At 38.6% G+C, this 23,323-nt stretch overlaps 1 protein-coding gene across 1 annotated transcript in view; it reads left to right on the top strand.

Moving 5' to 3' along the window:
- The window catches only part of MBD1 (methyl-CpG binding domain protein 1), a 61,753-nt gene that overhangs the window by 22,940 nt on the left and 15,490 nt on the right, over positions 1 to 23,323 (top strand). Inside the window, exons 19-21 of the mRNA XM_013974366.2 lie at positions 8 to 181; positions 13,046 to 13,349; positions 15,534 to 15,752. Of these exons, the coding sequence (XP_013829820.2) occupies positions 8 to 181; positions 13,046 to 13,349; positions 15,534 to 15,752 (697 nt within the window). The remainder of the gene's footprint in view (positions 1 to 7; positions 182 to 13,045; positions 13,350 to 15,533; positions 15,753 to 23,323) is intronic.

Genomic DNA, 23,323 nt, shown 5'->3' with positions numbered 1-23,323 from the left:
AACCTAGGTTACGTGAACTTTTAGCATCAGAAGAAAATGAGTATTTTACTGAAATGCAATTGAAAGAAGAAACAATTGAGGAGAAAAAAGATAGAATGAGAGATAAAATAAGATTATTAAGAGAGAAGAAAGAAAAAGAGAGACAGGATTTTGTGGCTGAAAAGCTAGACCAGCAATTCAGGTAACGATGTCAGAAAAACATACACATAGAATCTGAAGTTTGTATATTAAAAATTATTTAGGAAGACTGATTTACAGTAAAGTGTAGCCCTAACAGGGCACAGCAGTTGTACATGTAAGTCTTGGTAATTATACATACATCATTGCACTAAGAAGGTTTGTCTGTTTGCTTTGTGGTGATAATGCATAAGATTTATTTTCAACATATTTCAAGTATACAATACAGTATTACTACCTGTAGTCCCCATACTCTACATTCAGTTCAGTTCAGTTCAGTCACTCAGTTGTGTCTGACTCTTTGCGACCCCATGAACTGCAACAAACCAGGCTTCCCTGTCCATTACCAACTCCCGGAGCCTACCCAAACTTGTGTTCATTGAGTGGGGGATGCCATCCTACCATTTCATCCTCTGTAGTCCCCTTCTCCTCCTGCCCTCAATCTTTCCCAGCATCAGGGTCTTTTCCAATGAGTCAGCTCTTCGCATCAGGTGGCCAAAGTATTGGAGTTTCAGCTTCAACATCAGTCCTTCCAATGAACATCCAGGACTGATCTCCTTTAGGATGGACTGGTTGGATCTCCTTGCACTCCAAGGGACTCTCAAGTGTCTTCTCCAACACCACAGTTTAAAAGCATCAATTCTTCAGCGCTCAGCTTTCTTTATAGTCCAACTCTCACATCCATACATGACTACTGGAAAAACCATAGCCTTGACTAGATGGACCTTTGTTGGCAAAGTAATATCTTTGCTTTTTAATATGCTGTCTAGATTGGTCATAACTTTCCTTCCAAGGAGTAAGTGTCTTTTAATTTCATGGCTGCAGTCACCATCTGCAGTGGTTTTGGAGCCCCCCAAAGTAAAAGTCTGACACTGTTTCCACTGTTTCCCCATCTATTTGCCATGAAGTGATGGGACCAAATGCCATGATCTTCGTTTTCTGAATGTTGAGCTTTAAGCCAACTTTTCCACTCTCCTCTTTCCCTTTGATCAAGAGGCTTTTTAGCTCCTCTTCACTTTCTGCCATGAGGGTGGTGTCATCTGCGCATCCGAGGTGACTGACGTTTCTCCCGGCAATCTTGTTTGCAGCCTGTGCTTCATCCATCCCAGCGTTTCTCATGATGTGCTCCGCATAGAAGTTGAATAAGCATACTCTGTACTAGATCCCCAAAACTTAATCATTCATCTTATTACTGAAAATTTATATCCTTTGAGCAAATCTTCCCTTTTCTTCTATCCCCTAGCCCCTGAGAACTGACATCCTACTCTCTGTTTCTGTATGTCAAACCTTTTTTCCCCCTTAGATTCCATGTTTAGTGAGATCATACAGTATTTGTCTTTCTCTGTCCAGCCTATTTCACTTAGTATTATATCCTACAGGTTCATCCATGTTGTCTCAAAGAGCAGAATTTTCTTTTTTACGCTGGGTAATATTCCATTCCTGGAGTAGGAAATGGCAACCCACTCCAGTATTCTTGCTTGGAAAATTCCATGGGCAGAGGAGCCTGGTGGGCTGCAGTCCATGGGGCCACAAAGAGTCAGACATGACTGAGTGCCCAGTGTTCCATTCTACAATTTCTTTATCCATTCATACCTCAGTAAACAGTTTGTTTCCATATGGTAGTTCTAGTTTCAATTTTTGAGGGATCTCCGTACTGTTTTTCATAATGGTTCTACCAATTTGTATTCCCACCACAGTGTACAAAGGTGTCCTTTTTTCTACATCCTTGCCAACATTTGTCTTCTCTTTTATCTTTTTTTGTAATAGCCGTCCTAACAGGTGTGAGGTGATAATCTCATTGTGGCTTTGATTGGCATTTTTATGGTGATTTGTGATGTTGAGTACCTTTTCACATACTTTTTGGCCATTTGTACGTCTTCTTGGAAAAATGCCTACTCAGGGCTTTTGTTCATTTGTGTAGTCAGATTATTTGTTTTTTGCTATTGAGTTATATGAGTTTCTTACATATATTAGATATTAAACTTTTAACAGATACATGATTTGAAAATATTCTCTCCCATTCTGTAGGTTGCCTTTTTACTTTGTTGTTTCCATTGCTGTGAAGAAACTTTTTATTAATAATTGGATATAGTCCCACTTGTTTATTTTTTATTTTGTTGCCTTTGCTTTTAGTGTCTTATCCAAAAAATCATTGTCAAGACCAGTGTCAAGGAGCTTTTCTCTTATGTTTTCTTCTACATATTTTACAGTTTCAGGTCTTAATATTTAAGTTTTTAATCCATTTTGACTTAATTTTTGTAAATGGTGATCCAGTTTCATTCTTTTGCCTATGGTCATCCAGTTTCACCAGGGTTGTTTATTGAAGAGACTGTCCTTTCCCCATTGTGTGTTCTTGGCCTCTTTATAAAGGATTAGTTGACCATATATATGATACGTGGAATTCTTTCTGGGCCCCCTGTTCTGTTCCACTGCTCTGAAAGTGAAAGTCATTTATTCGTGTCCCACTCTTTGCGACCCCATGGACTATACAGTCCATGGAATTCTCTAGGGCCAGAATACTGGAGTGGGTAGCCTTTTCCTTCTCCAGGGAATCTTCCCAACCCAGGGATTGAACCCAGGTCTCCCACATTGCAGGTGAATTCTTTACCAGCTGAGCCACAAGGGAAGCCCAAGAATACTGGAGTTGGGTAGCATATACATTCTCCAGCAGATCTTCCTGACTCAGGAATCAAACCAGGGTCTCCTTCTTTGCAGGCGGATTCTTTACCAACTGAGTATTGCTCTATTCATCTGTTTTTATGCCACTATCATTACTGTTTTGATTTTTATAGCTTTGTAATATAGTTTGAAATCAAATGTGTGATACTTCCAGCTTTGTTCTTTATCAAGATTGCTTTGGCTATTTGAGATCTTTTGTAATTCAATTGAAATTTTAGGAATTTTTTCTCTTTCTGTGAAAATGCCATTGTAATTTTGATAGGGATTGCATTGAACATAGGTCACTTTGGGTAGTAAGGACATTTTATTAATAACAATATTAATATTCCAATCCAAGGACAAAGGATATCTTTCCATCTATTTGAATCTTCAGTTTCTTTCATCAGTATCTTATAATTTTCAGTGTACAGATCTTTAACTTCCTTGCTTAAATTTATTCCTATTTTTATTGTTTTTGAAGCTATTGGAAATAGGATTAGTTTCTTAATTTCTCTTTCAGATGGTTCATTTTTAGTGTATAAAAATGCAACTGATTTCTGTTTATTAATTTCAATTCCTATAGCTTTACTGAATTCACTGATTAGTTCTAACACTTTTTGATGGAATCTTTAGGGTTTTCTATATACATAAAGTAATATCATGTCATCTGCAAACAGACAGTTTTGCTTCCACTTTTTCATTTTAGATATATTTATTTCTTTTTCTTGCCTAACTGCTCTGGCTAGGATTTCCAGTACTATGTGGAATAAAAGTGGCAAGAGTGGGCACCATTGTCTTATGTCTGACTTTAAGGAGAAGCCTTCAGTTTTCGCTTTTGAACACGGTGGTAGCTGTGTGCTGGTTGTGGATAGCCTTCGTTGTGCTGACCTGCATTCCTTCCACACTTCATTTGCTGAGAGTTTTTTGTATCATGGATTTGTCAAATTTCTTTTGCAGCTATTAAGATGACCGTATAGTGTTTATCCTTCATTCTGTTAATGTGATGTGGCACATTTACTGATCTGCATATACTGAACTATAAATTGTGCTTGATTATGGTATGTGATTCTTCTAATATGCTAGTATTATATTGAGGATTTTCACGTTTGTGTTCATTAGGGATAATGAAGTGTTCTCTCTTCCTTATTTTTTTGGGAGGATTTGAGCAAGGTTGGTATTAATTCTTCTTTAAATGTTTGGTAGAACTCACCAGTGAAACCGTCTGGTCCTGGGCTTCTTTTCGGGGAGTTTTGATTACTGATTCAGTCTCCTTACACATTGGTCTTTTCAGATTTTCTGTTTTGTCATGATTCAGTCTTGGTAGGTTATATGTATCTAGGAATTAATCCATTTTTTATATTATCTAATTTGTTTGCATATAATTGTTCATAATAGTCTCTCATGATCCCTTGTATTTTTACAGTATCAGTTGTAAAGTTTCCTCTTTTATTTCTAATTTTATTTATTTGAATCATTTTTTCTTAGCTAGTCCAGCTAAAGATTGTCAATTTTACCTCTTTGAAAAAACAGCTATTAGTTTCATTGATATGTTTTATCATTTTTCTAGTCTCTGTTTCATTTACTTCCTTTCTGATCTTTGTTATTTCCTTTCTTCTGATTACTTTGGGCTAAGTTTTTTCTTTATAGTGCCTTGAGGTTTAAAGTCAGATTTTTGAGATCTTTCTTTTCTCTTAATATAGGTGTTTATTGTTATAAACTTCCTTCTTAAAGGGGCTTTTGCTGCATTTCATAATTTTGGATATGTTGTATTTCCATTTTAAGGTTTTTTTTTTTTTAATTTCCCCTTTGATTTCTTCTTTTACCCATTGGTTGTTCAGGAGTGTGTTTTTTTAATTTCCACACATCTGTTAATTTTTTCAGCTTTCTTTCTGTTATTGATTGCTACTTTTATGCCATTGTGGTAAAAAAAAAAAAAAAGATACATTATTTCAGTCTTTTTAAATGTAAGACTTTTTTGTGATGGGGCATATGATCTGTCCTGGAAAATGCTCCATGTGTACTTGAGAAGATTATTCTGCTATTAGATGGAACGTTCTGTGTATGTATGTGAGATTCACTTGATCTAAAATATAGTCCAATCTATTGTTTCTTTATTGATTTTCTGTCTGGATGATCTATGCACTGCTGAAATGGAATATTGAAGTCTCCTACTATTACTGCACGGCTGTCTATTTTTCCCTTGATATCTGTTAATCTTTGTTTAACGTATTTAAGTGCTCTGATATTGAGCACATATACTGCTGACTCCTCGAACAACACAGACTCTGAAAGTCCACTTAAATGTGTTTTCTTCCCAATAAATGTAGTGCTATACGGTCTGGGATTAGTTCAATCTGCAAATGTGGAACCATGGATATGGAAGGTTGACTATAGAATTTGAGCATCTGTGGATTTTGTTATCTGTGGCAGATCCTCAAGTGAATCTGCTACAGGTATGAAGGGATGACTTTTTAATTTAATATCCTCTTGATGAATTGACTCTGTCTCTTGTTCCATCTTTTGTCTTTTGTTACATCTTGTAACATCTTTTGAGTTAAGGTCTATTTTGTCCAAGTATAGCTACTTCTGCTCTCTTTTGGTTTCTACTTTCATGGAGTATCTTTTTCCATCCCTTGACTTTAAAGATATGTAGCGACTTCACTTTCACTTTTCACTTTTATGCACTGGAGAAGGAAATGGCAACCCACTCCAGTGTTCTTGCCTGGAGAATCCCAGGGACGGCGGAGCCTGGTGGGCTGCCATCTATGGGGTTGCACAGAGTCGGACATGACTGAAGCGACTTAGCAGCAGCAGCAGCAGCAGCAGCCTTAAACCTGAAACAGGTCTGTTATAAGCAGCATGTTGTTGGATCTTGTTTTTTTATCCATTCAGCCCCTCTGTCTTTGAATTCTCAGATTTTTTTTCTTCCTCTTGTTTGCTTGTGTCTGATGTTGATGCTATCTTTTGGATTTTTATTTCATGCATTGTATTTTTCAGCTCCAGAATTTCTGGTTGGTTCTTTTTGATGATTTTCATCTCTATTGAACTTCTCATTTTGTTCCTATGTTGTTTTCCTGATTTTGTTGAGTCATCTGTCAGTATTCTAACTCACTGATCTTCCTAAAAACAGTTGTTTTGAATTCTTTAGCAGGTAGTTTGTACATCTCTATTTCTTTGGGATTGACTACTAGAAAAGCATTGTATTCCTTTGTTGGTGTATATTTTCCTTCATTTTTATATTCTTTGAAGTCTTGTATGGCTATGTTTGCATGTGAAGTAGTATTTACCCCTTCCAGCTTTTACTAACTGACTTCAGGAAAGAAATACCTTCACCAATCAGCCCAGCTAGCGATTCTAAGACTTTCTCATACCCTTTCTGTGGATGCACCTGACCTACACTTCTTGTCTGTAACCCATGTAAAGCATCGCCTCACCTGTCTTTGTTAGGATCTAGATACTTCCTACTGGCTACTGGAGGAGAAAATGCTGTAAGGGGCAAAAGGGAAACTAAGAAGTGAATTTCAATGGACCATTAGTATATTTCCCACTTTCTAGTAAATGGTTTTTTTTTTCTTTTTTACACAATAAGAAAAATGAAGTTTCATAAGTGGTTTGGACTCTTAAAATGCTTATTAATTTGGTAACAATTATAAAGATTTTATAAAGAAATCTTATACAACTGAGTATACAACTTCATGTTGTATACCTTGCTGTTAGATGAATTAATTAGAATTTTAGAAGAGATAGTTATATCCTGCAACAGTCACCCATGTTATCCATGGGGCATACATTCCAAGATACCCAGTAAATGTCTGAAACTGAATTCTGTATACACTGTTTTTTTCCTATACATCCTATACATTTCCTATACATCCCTGACAAAGTTTAATTTATAAATTAGTTGCATTTCAGAGATCAATAACAATTGAGGATAATAAAATGGAGTGGTTATAACAATATACTGTAATAAAACTTACAAATGTGGTCTCCCTCTCTCTCTGTGTGTCTCAAAATATCTTATTGTACTATACTCACCCTTCTTCTTGTGACGATGTGAGATTAATAAAATGTCTAAAAGTGAAAGTGAAGTTGCTCAGTCGTGTCCGACTTTTGCGACCCCATGGACTGTAGCCTACCAGGCTCCTCTGTCCATGGAATTTTCCAGGCAAGAGTACTGGAGTGGGTTGCCATTTCCTTCTCCAGGAGATCTTCCTGACCAAGGGATTGAACCCGAGTCTCCTGCATTGTAGGCAGACGCTTTACCATCTGAGCCACCAGGGAAGCCCAATAAAATGTTTATATGGTAAGTAAGATGAATGATGTATTGTGACATGCACGCGTGTGTGTGCTAAGTTGCTCCAGTTGTCTGACTCTGTGACCCTATGGCCCATAGCCTGCCAGGCTCCTCTATCCATAGGATTCTCCAGGCAAGAATACTGGAGTGAGTTGCCATACCCTTCTCCAGGGGCTCTTCCTGACCCAGGGATCAAACTCCAGTCCCTTAAGCCTCTTAAGCAGGTTCTTAACCACTAGTGCTACCTGGGAAGTCCCGTATTGTGATATAGCATTAGGCTATTGACCTGACTACAGGTCACCTGCTTTGGGTGATTCTGGATCATTGATCTGTGACGATGCTGATGACTGAATGTCAGGAGCAGAGGGTGTCAGTTGTTGGAGATCCCAAGTGGAATGGAGCTGGGTGGTGCAAAATTTCATCACACTTTAGAACAATGTGCAATTGAAAACATTTTAAATTCTTATTTCTGGAGTTTTCCATTTAATGTTTTCAGAATACAGCTGACCATGGTAATAGAAACTGTAGAAAATGAAATGGTGGATAAGGGAGACTACCATAATTTACTTGAAAGCAAACCATTTTCAGTGTTTTTTAATGCAGTACTTCTAACAGAGCTGCAACATAAATACAGTTTAAATTCATTATAAAAGTGAAAGGCCAGGATTAAATTTTGATCAAGGATACTAAATTATGCCCCATTACTGCAAATATAACTGAAGCTTTAATGTACATATAAAGCAAGATGAAATTATCCCTCTTCCTCTGCTTCCCCTTCCTCTTCCTTTTAGTATCCCATTGTGTAAATATGCCACAGTTTATTCATTCTCCAGGTTATAGGCATTTCATGTATCTCCAGTTTTGGATCCTTATGAATAAAGCTGCTGTGGACATTCTTGTACATGTTTTCCAGCAGATAAGTACATTAATTTCTTTCAGTATATTTAGTGGCATACCTGAAATATTTGATAATTAGAATGGATCATTTTTATTGTTCCAGGTCTTCTAAACAGCAAAATTACTTTCAGTGACAATAATGAAAGGAAATGAATAATAACCACAAGATAACCAGTGACTTTTAAAACTTTTTACTTGTAAATAATTAGATATTCATAGAAATTGCAAAGATAGTACAGAAATATCATATATTCTTACCCCAGTTTTCCTTCAGTGGTTACAACACAATATCATACAAGGAAATTGACATTGGCATAATGTATATGTATAGTTCTGTGCCATTTTATCATCTATGTAGATCCATCTAATACCCCACACAATCAAGATACAGAACTATCCAATCAGCACATGGGTCTTCCTGTGCTTCTCTTTATAATCACAACTACCATGCTTACCCTCATCTTCATAATTTCCTGATATTGTATATATGAACTTGTACAGTAGGTGATGTGTCAAAATTGGCCTTTTCAGTCAATGAATTGTCTTTGAAGTTCATCTAAATTGTTGCATGTGTTAATAGTCATTTTTATTGCTGAGTAGTATTCCACTGTGTGGATGTATTTAAATTTCTGTAAACCATTCACTCATTGACATACATTTTGATTGCTTCTAGTTTTTATCTATTATGAATGAATCCAATATGAACATTTGTGTCCATATATTTGTGTGAACATAAGTTTTCCTTTCTCTCAGATAATTGCCATAAGCTGGTCTTATATGTATGCTTAATTTTGTAAGAAACTAATAAATTATTTTCCAGCGTGGCTGTATGATTTTATATTTCTACCAGTAATGTATAAAAGATCAAGTTTTTTTCATATCTTTGCCAGCTTTTGATACTGTCATTATTAGGACAGAGGTGTGCAGTGATATTTCATTGTGGTCTTAATTGGCATTTTCTTAATGGGTTGTGATGTTGAACAACTTTTCATATGCTTATTTGCCATGTGTATATTCAATTTGGTGAAATATATCTTCATGTCTTTTGCCCATTTTCTAATTGGATTAGCTGTTGAGTAGTGAGAATTCTTTGTATATTCCAGATATGAGTCCTTTGTAGGATATATAGTTTTGAAATATTTTTTCCTGGTCTGTAGCTTGTTGTTGTTGTTGTTGTTTTTAAATCCTTTTAGTGGGGTCTTTCACATAGAAAAGGGTTTTAATTTTGATGAAATCCAATTTATCGATTTTTCTTTTACGGATCATGCTTTCGAGTACATTGTGAAAAAAAAATGTTTTTATCCCCTCCTCCTGTATTGCCCCTTCCCACTTGCCTCTCTCCAGTGGTAACTACTAGTTTGATTTCTATATCCATGAGTCTGCTTCTTTTTCGTTATATTCACTAGCTTGTTGTATTTTCTAGATTCCACATATAAGTGGTAACATACAGTATTTCTGTTTCTCTGACTTATTTTACTTAACATAACGCCCTCCAGTCCATCCATTTTGATGCAGACAGCAAAACTCCACTCCTTTTTATGGCTGCGTAGTCTGTTGTCTGTCTGTGCCACGTCTTTGTCCATTCATCTGTTAATGGACACTTACGTTGCTTTCATGTTTTGACGATTATAAATGATGCTGCTATCATTGTGGTGCGTGTGTTGAATTAGTGTTTTTAGCTTTGGGGGTTTTTTGGTTGTTGTTTGTTTTTTTCTGATATGCACCCAGGTGTGTAATTGCTGGGTCATGTGCTAGTTTTATTTTTAGTTTTTTGAGAAGCGTTCATACTGTCTTCCACCGTGGCTGCATAACATCCTTGCCAACTTTGTCATTTGTGTTCTTTTTCATGATAGCCTTTTGGACAAGCAAGTGCAACTGGAATCTCGTTGTTTTGTTCCTTTTTCTCTCGGACAAGCAAGTGCAACTGGAATCTCATTGTTGTTTTGTTCCTTTTTCTCTCGGTCACACTGTGTCGCTTATGGGATCTTAATTCCCTGACCAGGGATTGAAACCAGGCACTCGGCAGTGAAAACGTGATGTCCTAACCACTGGACTGCCAAGGAGTTCTCCCACTGTGGTTTTGATTTGCATTTCCCTGATGATACACTAATCATCTTTTCATGTGCCTGTTGACTATTTGCATGTCCTCTTTGGAAAAATGTCTTCAGTTCCTCTGTCCATTTTAAATTGGTTTTTTCTTAATTGAGTTGTATGGGTTGTTTTTATATGTTGGATATTAACCCCTTATCAGTCATGCCATTTGCAAATGTTATCTCTATTCAGTAGCTTTCCCTTCATTTTGTCAGTGGATACCTTTGCTACCCAATATTGCTCTGTGCCTTCATTTCCTCATCTGCAAACTGAGGATAAAATAATAGTAATAATGAGCTTACAATAGTGTTTGCTGGAATATTGGTTGTTATGAAGAGTGTAAGAGTTCAGACATGTAAACTGCTTAGTACAGTGCCTGGCAAATAATAGGCACTTAATAACTATAGTTTATAATATTATTACTCCTGGCTTTGTGACTTGGAAAGAAATTTTGGCTTCCTGATATTTGATTTCTTTAACTCTGAAATGGGGATAATACTTGCTGCCCCATCTAAGTTATAAGGTCCTTATGAGGATGAAATACGATTTTATATGTAAAAGTACCATGTAAAGCACTGACAAAAAGTTTTCCTCTTATCAGTAATTATTATCATTAAAATAGGTAAGTATTCTATTTGATGCTTTTTAGCTCAGCTCATTTTAATTTTTGTAGCTAGCTAATTTATATGATATAGTTACATATTAATAACCTCATATAATTTATAAATAATATTATGGGTGCTTAGAATTTTTTCACTGAAAGACATGAATAATCAAAAAAGTTTGAAGACCTACTGATCTAAAAAAATGAATATGATATGAGCTCTTTCATATGGTATCACTTCTGGCCTTCTTGGCAGCAGGTATCATCAACTAACTGCCTTAAGAATGTTTTTGTACTCTGGTTTTATATTAAGGAAGGAATTACCTTAAAAAAATCATTAGCAATAAACAGAAAGAGCGACAGAAACCATGTTTGTTGCAACATTGTAATAAAAGCCAGAAGTAACATTTATGCTTATCAAACAAGGGAATGTTTAGGTAAACTGTGATGTGTTTATAGACTCTAGTTTCTACTATGCAGCTTATTAAACTATAATAAGGTTTTGAAGTTAGAAAATATTTTAAAGAATATTTCATGAGAAAATACTCCCAGTAAAATGATAGGTGGAAAAATTAAAATACAGGAGATATAGATATGCAGAAAGACCCCAATTCTAGTAAAAAGATATATACATAGGAAAGAAATATATATTAACATACTAATAGTGTTTATCTCTTAATAGTAGGACTATCATTATTTATAGTATCTTCATAATTTTATTTTATAGTTTTTCTGCAATGAGCATGTATTAGTTTTATACTTAGGAATAAAGAGTTTATTTTATTTTAAATAATTTTAAATATAAGCCATATTTCTTAGGTTTTAGATTTCCATTAATTGAATAGCTTTGTTAGAATATGAATCATGGGATTGAGAAGGACTTTAGTAAGTTATCATGGCCAAATCTGAGAATTTCACTGATGAATTCTAGACAGATGAATTTTTTTTTCAGTGTTAAAGTGTGTGGTTTGTTTTTCTTTTTTGTAACCTAGTAATTTCAGCTTCTGTTACCTATTGCACCTTCCACAGAATGTGGATGGCTGGTATGTTGCTAATCAGTATAATTATGTATCAGTTAAACTAACAATTATTTATTGGCCATTGGGTAAGTAGTATGGGTCATATGTTTCTGAAATATATCCTGAATCCCAGCTCTCACAGAGATTCTTTTAGAGAAATGAGACTAATCCTCATCAAATGGTAAACAATACTCAACTGCATCTGATAAATGTCATTTTGTGTGATATTGGCCACCCTTGGGTAATAAGAGTTTAGACCTCATCCTTTCTTTCAGTCTTAGCAATTCAAATTTCTCTAAAATTCTTTGTTGAGCTCATTTTCCAGACTTTAGCTTCTTCATGTAGAATTTGATTTAGAAGACAGGAAGAATTGATTTTTTTTTTTTAAAGCCTTCCCATCAAATGTTCTCTCAAACTTGTCTAAATGTCAGAACCACATGAGACACTCTTTAAAAAATGCAGATGGGACTTATCCCCTGATATTCTAGTTTAACAAGTCTGATCTGGAGGAAAGGAAGAGTGAAGTTTAGAAAATATAGCTGAATAATTCTAAAGTACAGTCAGTGTTGAATTTTACAGCTCTTATATTAAAAATGGGCTCAATGAAGAACATCTGAAGAAAGCTGAAGAAAGGATAAGGTCTAAACACTTACTGAAATAACATTTCCTCTTGAATAGTGACATAAACCTGGTTGCCAAAAGGCAAGAATAGGACTGTTTTCTTAACTCTAACGGTAAGCCCTTTAGTGGACATGTGTCCTGTCCTGCCTGGAATCCAGAGGCAATAGGGAAGCGTCACCATGGTCATGCAGACTCTATCCTTGGATCTCTTCTTGGGTGTACACGCAGGGTCTCTTTCTACCAAAGCCTTAATCTAACTGTAATGTTGCAGGGACTTGTTCCTCTCCTGTTTCCTCCATAGTAATCACAGTAATTACCATTTACTGAGTTCCTATTATCTACCAGGTATTTACATCCATTTATCTCTGAACCTTAGCAGAACCTTAAAAGACAGTTCTTTTACAGATATAAAAATAAGCTCAGATAGATAGAGTTTGTGACCCAAGGTCACACAGGAAACGGCAGAACCAGGATTCAGAGGCTGCTCCGCTTGACTCCAGGGCCTGGAGTCAGATGGCATCCTGGCATCTTCCTCCTTGCTGCTCCCCGATGTGTATCCGCGCTCAGATGGCCTATATCCAGTTCTTTAACTTGCTCACTTCAGTGTCTGACAGTGCAGATTTGTGCCTAAAGAGAGCAATGTCTTATGAAAGGCCCAATTTCTTTTTTAAATTGCCCTTTCAGGGAACGCTGCCAGGAGCTTCGCGCTGAGCTGTTTTGTATCCATCAGAAGGCGGTGTGCGAGGATCGGAAAGCTCAGATAGCGTTTAATGAGGAGCTGAAAAGGCAGAAGGTGGTGGAAGAGCAGATGTTCTCAAAGCTCTGGGAGGAAGACCGCCTGGCCAAAGAAAGGCGAGAGGCTAAGGAGGAGAGGAGGCAGAAGGAGCTCGTGGAGAACACGCGCCTGGGGCTAAATGCCCAGGTCACTAGCATCCAGGCGCAAAGGCAGGCCGCGCAGCGGCTGAGGGAGGAAGAGGCACGCCTTGTGGTGGGTTTTTTCAAATTCTGCTTGTGGTAGAATGGTGAACTCAGTGGGTACAATACCCGGTTTGCAGGCCTGCTTAAAAAGAAAAGGAGAATTTTATTCAAGCCAAACCAAGGATTATAATATGGGAGACAGACTCTCAGAAGCTCTGAGAATTGCTTTGCCTGTTAGTGGTTGAAGGCACATTCATATACCTTTTCAAGTCAAAGGGTCATACATCAAAATGACACACTGGTATTTTACATAAAGTTCATCAAATATAAATAGTCTAGATAAGCAGATACAAAGCAAGCAGTACGTCACCATGGCCCCTTACAGAATTCGGAAAGAGTACTAATCTAAGAAGTCCCATTACTAGTGTCAGAGGAAAGGAAATAAAAATTGATCTTTATTGTTAAGAAGGCATTCTCATCTTTGAGGAGGTCTGGTTAATGGGTAATGAAGATGCATATTGCACCTTAAAGAGGGAGGGAGGAGGCCCTAACTGGCAGAGAGAATTTTATGTTTAAATTCTCTTGTTTAGCCTCAAAATATAAATTTTCTAAAAGAAAATCACTATCCTTAACCCTAACCCCTAGCAGCCACTGATAGGTTCTTTAACACTATTATTTTGTAATTTATATGTTATATAAATTTCACCCTTTAAATGTTATAATAATAACATGTGTTATAACAATACTGTTATATTAAATAGTAATAATATGAACATTTTCAAATGCACAGAAGTGGAGAGTCCCATGAGCCCTTGTGTACCAACCTCCAAGTTTCAACAGCTGTTATATTTTGATATATTGGTTTCCTGTATTCTACCCCCTTCCATTTTTGACTTACAGTTTGCCCCACACCTGTCATTTCCCCTTTAAATACATTCTTGTTATTGAGTATGCATCTCAACAACAATATAATTAAGGACTTTTCTTATACATTTTCAAACCTAAAAAAATTAATAATAATTCATTGTTATCATCGAAAATCAGTATCAAATTTCCACTATTGTCTAAGTTATTTGATGTTTAAATTGGAATCCAAACATTGCTGTCCTGTCATAAGTCTTTTTGAAAGAGTGACTGTTTATCATTCAAATCTGGGCATATTTGAGATTGAAAGGGGGTGTAGTTAATTCAGTGCCTCAGCATAACAGTGTAAAATCAGAACCTACCTGGGGAAACCAAGACATAGTAAACTACTTGTAGGTTTCTTAGTCTTGAACAATTCTCTCTTATTTCCATCTCTGCCTGTTTTATAGTTTGAGTTGGATGATTGCTGCTTCCTGTAGTCAATCTTACTTTTTAAAAAATGTGGCCTGCTATACCACTGGCTTTTATGTTTGATATCCACTGTTTTGCCTTAAATACTGCAGAGCATTTTCACTTATATTACCTCATTTGACTCTCACAATTCAGTGTGGATTTACTGCTCATGGCATTAATGGAAAGCCAAAAATCGTGGTATTCATGGCTGTTGTGAGTCTCAGATCAAGTCAGCTGGGACTTGTATCTCTCCTCACTATAACTGTGTCATCTCCTGTCCCAGCTGGGAAAGGACTTATCCTTCCAGAAGAGTTCAAATGCCTTTGGTGGGAGGATTAATGCCTCACTTTATGCCATACCCAGATTTTCTACCAAACTCCCAACACCCAGCAGCGCTGGTGCCCCAGTTAAAACTGCCTGATTAGTCACACAGGTAAGCCAGCCAGGAGGGTCAGATAGATAAGAAAATGAGAGGAATGGGAAGTACTTTTAAAGAAAAAAATGCTTAATTTACTTTTGTATATTTGACTGATGTGCACATTTCCACTCTTAGACTCTAATTGCTGGTTAATAATGTATCCAAATCTAGATATGCAGATACTCATGGAAGACTAAAGTCGGGAAGGTCAACACGCCAAAATGTTGAGAATGGTAGTAGGTGAATGGTTACTAAGAATAAAAGTGATTTATTGTTATACTTTTCTGCATTTTGAACTCCACACTATTTATTATTTTATAATCACACACAGCAATTTCACAAAGCCTTATTGTTGATTCAGCAATGAAAAGTCAAGTTTTATGTCTCATAGTCCCTTTACACCCAGGAGTGTATGCTTTCCAAGAAACTCTTTATTCTCACCTCTTAAATGAAATGCATTAACTTTTTTGTTTTGTCCAACTGTGCTGATGCATTATCTTCATTATTGTTCTGCCTTAGGAAAATGAAAATGCACGGGTGAAACTTGAGAATGAACAGGATAAGCTAAAGAAACAGAAGACAAAACAGGAAATAAGGATTGCTTTGCAAAAATCCCTCCAAGAGAAGATGGAGCGTATGCAGCAGGAATACAGAGAAGAGCAGGATTTGAACATGAAGCTCATGCAAAATGCCCTTCAAAATTTACAGGATGAGGCCGATAAAAAGAAGCAAAAAAAAGTAAGACACTTACTCAATGCCTTTTATGTGCTGGAGAGGTTCCTTGGGTCAGTCTTATGGGAGCCAGCCACGGGTAGAATAAACCGTAACACTGCTTTTGTAAGTGTGGTCCATGAACCACAGCATCAGTGTCATCTAGAAGGATGTCAGAAATTCATCGGCTCCAGAATCAGAAGCCCCATATTCAGGTCTATGGCAGGGATAAGAAGCCTGTGTTTTAACAAGCTCTCTCAGGTGATTCTGATGCTCAGTCTATTTTGAGAACTCCTACTCTATAGCATGGTGTTAGTACTGTGATAGCAGGATGGTGTCACAGGGAGTAGAGTGACTAAGTATGTCCAGAAACTGGGGAAGACTTCACTGAAGAACGGGCGTTCAAGCTAGACTTTGAAGGATGTATAGTTTTGACAGCAAAGAGAGTAGAGAAAATCATTCCAATATTTATTTAGCTGTTCCTTTGAAATTTATATTGAACTCTTTAGAGTGTTGTATTTTTCCTAAAGATATTACGATTTGTCTTGTTTTGTTTCAGTTGACTTTACTTTTCAGGGAAGTTTTAGGTTCACAGCAAAAGTGAGCAAAAGGTACAGAAATTTCCCATATGCTTCTGCCCCAACACATGCATAGCCTTCCCCATTCACAACATTCTCCACCAGAGTGGTACATTTGTTACAGTCAATGAGCCTACACATCATGATCACCTAAAGTTCATAGTTTATAGTAGGTCCGCTCTTTGGTGTTGTATATCTATAGGTTTGGGCAAATGTGTGATGACGTATATCTACAATGAGAGTATCATACAGAGTAATTTCAGCAGCCTACAAATCCTCTGTGTTCCCCATGTTCTTCCCTCTTTCTACCCCAAACCCTCGGAAACCTGATATTTTTGCTGTCACCAGAGTTTTGCCTTTTCCAGGTGGTCATCCCTTTGGAATTACATAGTTTATAGGTTTTTCATATTTTCTTTCACTAACTAATATACTTCTAAGTTCCCTCCATATCTTTTCATAGCTTCATAGCTCTTCTATCACTGAATATATTCCATTGTAGGAATGTACTACAGTATATTTATCCATTTACCTTCTGAAGGACATCCTTGATTGTTTTGGTGATTATGAATAAAGTTGGGCTTCCCAGGTAGCGCTAGTGATAAAGAATCCCCCTACCAATGCAAGAGACTTAAGAGATGCAGGTTCGATCCCTGGGTCAAGAAGATCCTCTGGATGGCAACCCATTCCAGTATTCTTTCCTGGAGAATCCCATGGACAGAGGAACCTGGCAGGCTGTAGTTCATGGAGTTGCAAAGAACTGGACACGACTGAGTGACTTAGCACAGCACAGCACATGAAAAGTTGCTATTTACATTCTTATGCAGATTTTTGTGTGCTCATAAGTTTTCAACTCATTTGGGTAAATAACATGAGCATATTTGCTGAAGCATGTAGTAAGAGATGTGTAGTTTTATAATTACCAAACTGTCTTCCTAATGGTCTATACTGTTTTGCATTCCCACCAGTAATGAATGAGAGCTCCTGTTGCTCAGCGTCCCGATCAGTATTTGGTGTTGTCAGTTTTCTAGACTTGGGCTGCTCCAATAGGTGTGTATTGGTGTCTCATTGCTGTTTAATTTTAATTTCCCTGATGTCATGTGATATGGACCATTAAGGGTTCCAAACCCAGTTCCAGTGTGTGGAGTTGACTTCAGGCAATACTCAGACAAGAGCTGGGTATCCTATCAGTTCAGTCACTCAGTTGTGTCCGACCCTTTGCAACCCCATGGACTGCAACACATCAGGCTTTCCTGTCCTTCACCAGCTCCCAGAGTTTACTCAAACTCATGTCCATTGAGTAGGTATTGCCATCTAACCATCTCATCCTCTGTCGTCCCCTTCTCCTCCCTCCTTCAATCTTTCCCAGCATCAGGGTCTTTTCTAATGAGTCAGTTCTTCACATCAGGTGGCCAAAGGCATCAGCATCTGCCCTTCCAATGAATATTCAGGGTTGATTTCCTTTAGGATTGACTGGTCTGATCTCCTTGCTCTCCAAGGGACTCTCAAGAATCTTCTCCACAGTTCAAAAGCATCAGTTCTTCAGTGCTCAGCCTTCTTTATGGTCCAACTCTCCCATCCATAGGGTGTCCTATAACTCAGCTCAGTTCTGGTGCTGTCGACCTGGAGGTAGCATCCGATTCCACAGTACAGGGAGCAGTTCTATAAAACTGCCCCCCACCTCAGATGCCGGTTTTGAGCCTAGATAGCTACCTGTGCTTCTGACCACCTGGCTACAAACTGAAAGTTCAGGTGATCACCCTCCAACTCAGGATGCCAACTACAAATCCAAGTTCTTCCCTGACAGACTGGCTGTAAATCATAAGTTCCCACAGACCCCTCTTTGTGTTCGATTAATTGGCTAGAACACCTGACAGAACTCAGGAAATCAGTTTTCTCACTAGATTACCAGTTTATTACAAAAGATATTAAAGGATACAAATAAACAGCCAGATGAAGAGATATATAAGATGAGGAGGTCCTGAACAAAGGAGCTTCTGTCCTCACAGAGTTTGGGGCATGGCCTGGTGAAATCATCCTGGTTCCCCAACCCGAAGCTTTCTGAACCCTCTCCTTTGGGTTTTCATGTAGGCTTCATTACATAGACGTGATTGGTTAAGTCATTGCCATTGGGTGGGTGATTGACTCTCCAAACCTTCTCCTCGGCCCAGAGATCAGGGAAGTGGGACTGAAAGTTTCAGTGCAATAACCACGCAGTTGGTTCTCCTGGCAAACTTAGGTGTGATCCAGAAGTCACCTCATTAACATAACAAAAGACAACTTTATTGGTTTCATTACATAGGAAAGTCTAAGGATTTTAGGAGCTCTGCCAGAAACAAGGATAAAGATCAAATATATAATTTTTTAAGATGAATGGGTGTTGGATTCTGTCAAATGTTTTTCCTGTATTTATTGATATGATCATATGGTTTTTCTTCTTTAGCTTGTTGATGTGATGGATTACATTAATTGATTTTTGAATATTGGACCAGCCTTGCTACCTAGGATAAATCTTACTTGGTCATGTTGTATAATTCTTTTTATACATTGTTGGATTCAATTTACTAATATTTTGTTGAGAATTTTTGCATCTATGTTCATGAGAAAGATAAGTGTATAATTTTCTTTTTTCATAATGTCTTTTTTCACTTTTGGTATTAGGGTAATTCTGGCTTCATTGGATGAGTTAGGAAATATTCCTTCTGCTTCCATTGTGAAAGACGTTGTAGAGATTTGGTATAATTCCTTCCTTAAATGTTTGGTAGAATTCACCAGTGAACTCATCAGGGACCAGTGCTTTCTGTTTCAGAAAGTTATTAATTATTAATTCAGCTTTTTAATAATAGATATAGGCCTATTCAGATTGTCCTTTTCTTCTTGTGTGAATTTTGGCAGATTGTATCTTTCAAAGAATTGGTTCATTTTCTTTCAGATATCAAATTGTAGGCATAGAGTTGTTCATAGTATTTCTTATCCTTTTTAATGGCCATGGGGTTTGTAAATATAGTGATGTCCATGCTTTCATTTCTGATCTTAATTTTTGTCCTCTCCTTGGCCTCTGTGGGCATTAAGAGGGGTGCTTGCCTGATCCAAAGCCAAAGCCTCCTCAGGCCAAGCAGGCCCCTGTAGGGCTAAGCGCTGCCCCCATCAAAGCCTCCTCTGGCTGCCCTGGCCCCAGTGGGCCTAAGCGCCACCCCTGCCATAGCCTCCTCCAGCCCCATAGGTCCTAGGGACCCTTGAATGGGTCCAGGTACGTGACTACTGCAGTCCTGGGACATGACCTCAGCAGATCTGCACCAGTGGCCTAGTGAAAATGACCTGAGAGTCATCAGGGCCATTTGTCAGCATAGCCATGGTTAAGGTGGAAGAGAGAACAGTGCCAACAACAGTGTACTTTCTGAGCCTGCAAGTGTGTGAAAAGTGACACAACAGAGTACACTCCCAGGTGTACAGCTCGAGAGCAGGAATCCTCAGAGGCCCCTCTCCCAGCGGAGTGCTCCAAGCCCACCGACCTTGCACTGCAGATAAAAAACACAGCTCAGAAACAGATCTCAGGGCCTCTGTCTCAACAACTACGAGCAGATCATGCGCCTGACAGGGCAGTGACAACCACAGGGCGAAGGGGAGACCCTGCTCAGTAACCATCTCACCCACCAGGTGGCAGACACCAGAAGCAAGAGGAACTACAGTCCTGCAGCCTGCAGAAAGGAGACCACAAGCAGTCAGTTAGACAAAATTAGACGACAGAGAAATCTGCTGCAGATGAAGGAGTAAGATAAAAATCTGTAACAACAATTAAATGAAGAGGAGATAGGCAATCTACTTGAAAAAGAATTCAGAATAGTGATAGTAAAGATGATCCAAGATTTTGGAAAAAGAATGGAGGCACAGATTAAGAAGATGCAAGAGATGTTTAACAAAGACCTAGAAGAACTATAGAACAAACAGAGATGAACAATAGAATAACTGAAATGAAAAACACTCTGGAAGGAATCAATAGCAGAATAACCGACGCAGAAGAACAGGTAAGTGAGCTGGAAGACAGAATGGTGGAAAGCACTGCCCTGGAGCAGAATAAAGAAAAAAGAATGAAAAGCAATGAGGACAGTCTCAGAGACCCCTGGAACAACATTAAATGCATCAACATTGACATTACAGGGATCTCAGAAGAAGTGAAAGAGATGAAAGAGAAAGGGCCTGAGAAAATATTTGAAGAGATTACAGTTGAAAACTTCCTTCACATGGGAAATGAAATAGTAACCCAAGTCCAGGAAGGTCAGAGAGTCCCATACAGAATAAACCCAAGGAGGAACACGCCAAGACACGTATTAATCAAACTAACAAAAATCAAACAACAAAGAAAAAAATATTAAAAACAACAAGAGGAAAGCACCAAATAACATGCAAGGGACTTCGCATAAGGTTGTGAGCTGTTTTTTCAGCAGAGACTCTGCAGGCCAGAAGGGAGTGGCATGATGGATTTAAAGTAATGAAAGGGATAAACCTACAACAAAGAATACTCTACCCAGCAAGGCTCTTATTCAGATCTGACAGAGAAATCAAAAACTTTACAGACTACACAAGAGCTAAGAGAATTCAGCACCACCAAACCAGCTTTACCTCAAATTCTGAAGGGATTCTCTCTGCAGGAAACAGAAGAGAAGAGAACAAAAGATGAAGGGAATAAAGACCTACAAAAACAAAGCCAGAACAATTAAGAAAATGGCGGTAGAAACACATATATTGATAATCACCTTAAATGTAAATAGATTAAATGGTCCAACCAAAAGACACAGACTGGCTGAATGTATATAAAAACAAGACTCATTGCTGCCTACAAGAGACCCTCTTCAGACCTAGAGACACAAACAGACTAAAATATTTTTATGTCCATGCAAAGGGGTCTTCTTTGGACCAGCAATTTGGATACTGGCCAAAGGTAGGAGATGGTTGCTTTGGAGCAAGAGGTCATTTATCTCTTCATCTAATGTCAAGTAGGGGCCCAAACCACACCTGCTGATAGAGACAGCTAGATCCCAGGGTCCTTTTTGGATTTCATATCCTAATGTGGTTGGCAACCACTAGGCTGAGGGCCACTTTTCCACACTCTGAGATCCACACAGTTCAGCTAGGGGGTCCTGGAGCTATAATTTCAATCTCTCGCAAAGCTTGTGATGAATTTTTAATTAACTAGTCTTTTATAACCTGAATAGTGAGGCATAGCCAGTGGCCCTAGTTATCTTCTGGGTCAATAAAATCTGTAAAATGATTCTAAGCAATTTGGTGGGAGTTTGTCCTCTCAGGCTTTCAATCATATTGCATGCACAACCCACCCTTGACTGGACCACCAGCATGTGGAAGACAGAGAGACACTGAATAATCAAAATGGTAAAGGGAGTACTCATCTGGTGAGTGGATGTGAATGCCATCCTCTCTAACGTCAAAGGAGTTGGGGGTTTGCTTTCAGTACTAACAGGGAAGTCTTTGGAGATGACTGGTAAGTACATATTGGAGAAGGCAATGGCACCCCACTCCAGTACTCTTGCTTGGTAAATCCCATGGATGGAGGAGCCTGGTAGGCTACAGTCCGTGGGGTCGCGAAGAGTCGGACACGACTGAGCGACTTCACTTTCACTTTTCACTTTAATGCATTGGAGAAGGAAATGGCAACCCACTCCAGTGTTCTTGCCTGGAGAATCCCAGGGACGGGGGAGCATGGTAGGCTGCCATCTATGGGGTCACACAGAGTCAGACACAACTGAAGCAACTTAGCAGCAGCAGCAGCAGCACAGCCTGGGGCCAAATTTCTGTCTGTTTGGGGCACAATATATAACTCTATAAAAGCTTGAGGAATATGTCTTTGATTAGGCCATTGTGGCCACTGATGCGAAGAGCTGACTCATTTGAAAAGACCCTGATGTTGGGAAAGATTGAAGGCAGGAGGAGAAGGGGACAACAGAGGATGAGATGGTTAGATGGCATCACCAACTCAATGGACATGAGTTTGGGTAAACTCCAGGAATTGGTGATGGACAGGGAGGCCTGGCGTGCTGTAGTTCATGGGGTCGTAGAGAGTCGGGCACGACTAAGCGACTGAACTGAACTGAACTGAGGCCATTGTGCCTTTTTGTGAGTCTAACCTCTTGAGGCTGAACCTAAGTAGAATTCCACAAGATTCCATATGCTAGAGCCCATGACAGAACAACCTGGGAGGTGAGATGGGTACTTGGATCTGAATCTACATTGGTGTGTCAAAGGGGATGAGCGCATACTTGATTAAGAAGGAGATTACATAATGCAAAGTAGCCAGCAGGCCTTCAGTGAAGGTATGGATGATGGTGGTGCATACCTATTAGATCTTGTGAAGGGCAACAGCAGCCTGATAAAATCGAGATGCCGTCTGGAATAGTCTGTCATCCAGGGCATATGTCTCCACCAAGGATATTTCCAGACATTTTTGGGGGACAAAAGAAGCAATTATCTACCGCCACTTTGGTTAGAGCTGGGATAAAGGGCATGCTACACCTGTATGCCAGTCAGTAAGTGCTGTCATTCCCCTGTGGCCTTATATAATATGGGTCCACTCTGTTAGTGGGTATGGCATTGAGGAATAGTTATGTCCAGGGTTGTTCTTGATACTTTGTGTCCAGGGATGTAATTTGGATGAGTCTGTCATGTTACTATAAGCTTCTGGTGTTTGCTGTTGTGCGTATGTGTGTGTATTGACCTGAGTTGATCATAACTGACATGCATGAGTTGGCTATTTCTTTCCAAGTGGAGGCGCCCCGTATATACTTTCCCCGAATCATGAAATTATCCTTTTGCCATTGCCCAGACTAGACTGCGAATCCTTTGGCTACCTCCCGGATGTGAGTAAAAATGTGTGCCCTTATGAGTCTCATTTTTATGGCCTGTTATAGATCCAGGTACACTGCCCCTAACTCTGCCAACTGAGCTGAGCCACGAGAGCTGTCCTATACTAGGGATGCACCATGGCCTGTGTTTACAATGGTGGTGCTTCCA

Source organism: Capra hircus, chromosome 24 (assembly GCF_001704415.2).
Source record: "Capra hircus breed San Clemente chromosome 24, ASM170441v1, whole genome shotgun sequence".
Classification (NCBI taxonomy): domain Eukaryota; kingdom Metazoa; phylum Chordata; class Mammalia; order Artiodactyla; family Bovidae; genus Capra; species Capra hircus.
This window is presented reverse-complemented; position numbering and strand designations above follow the sequence as displayed.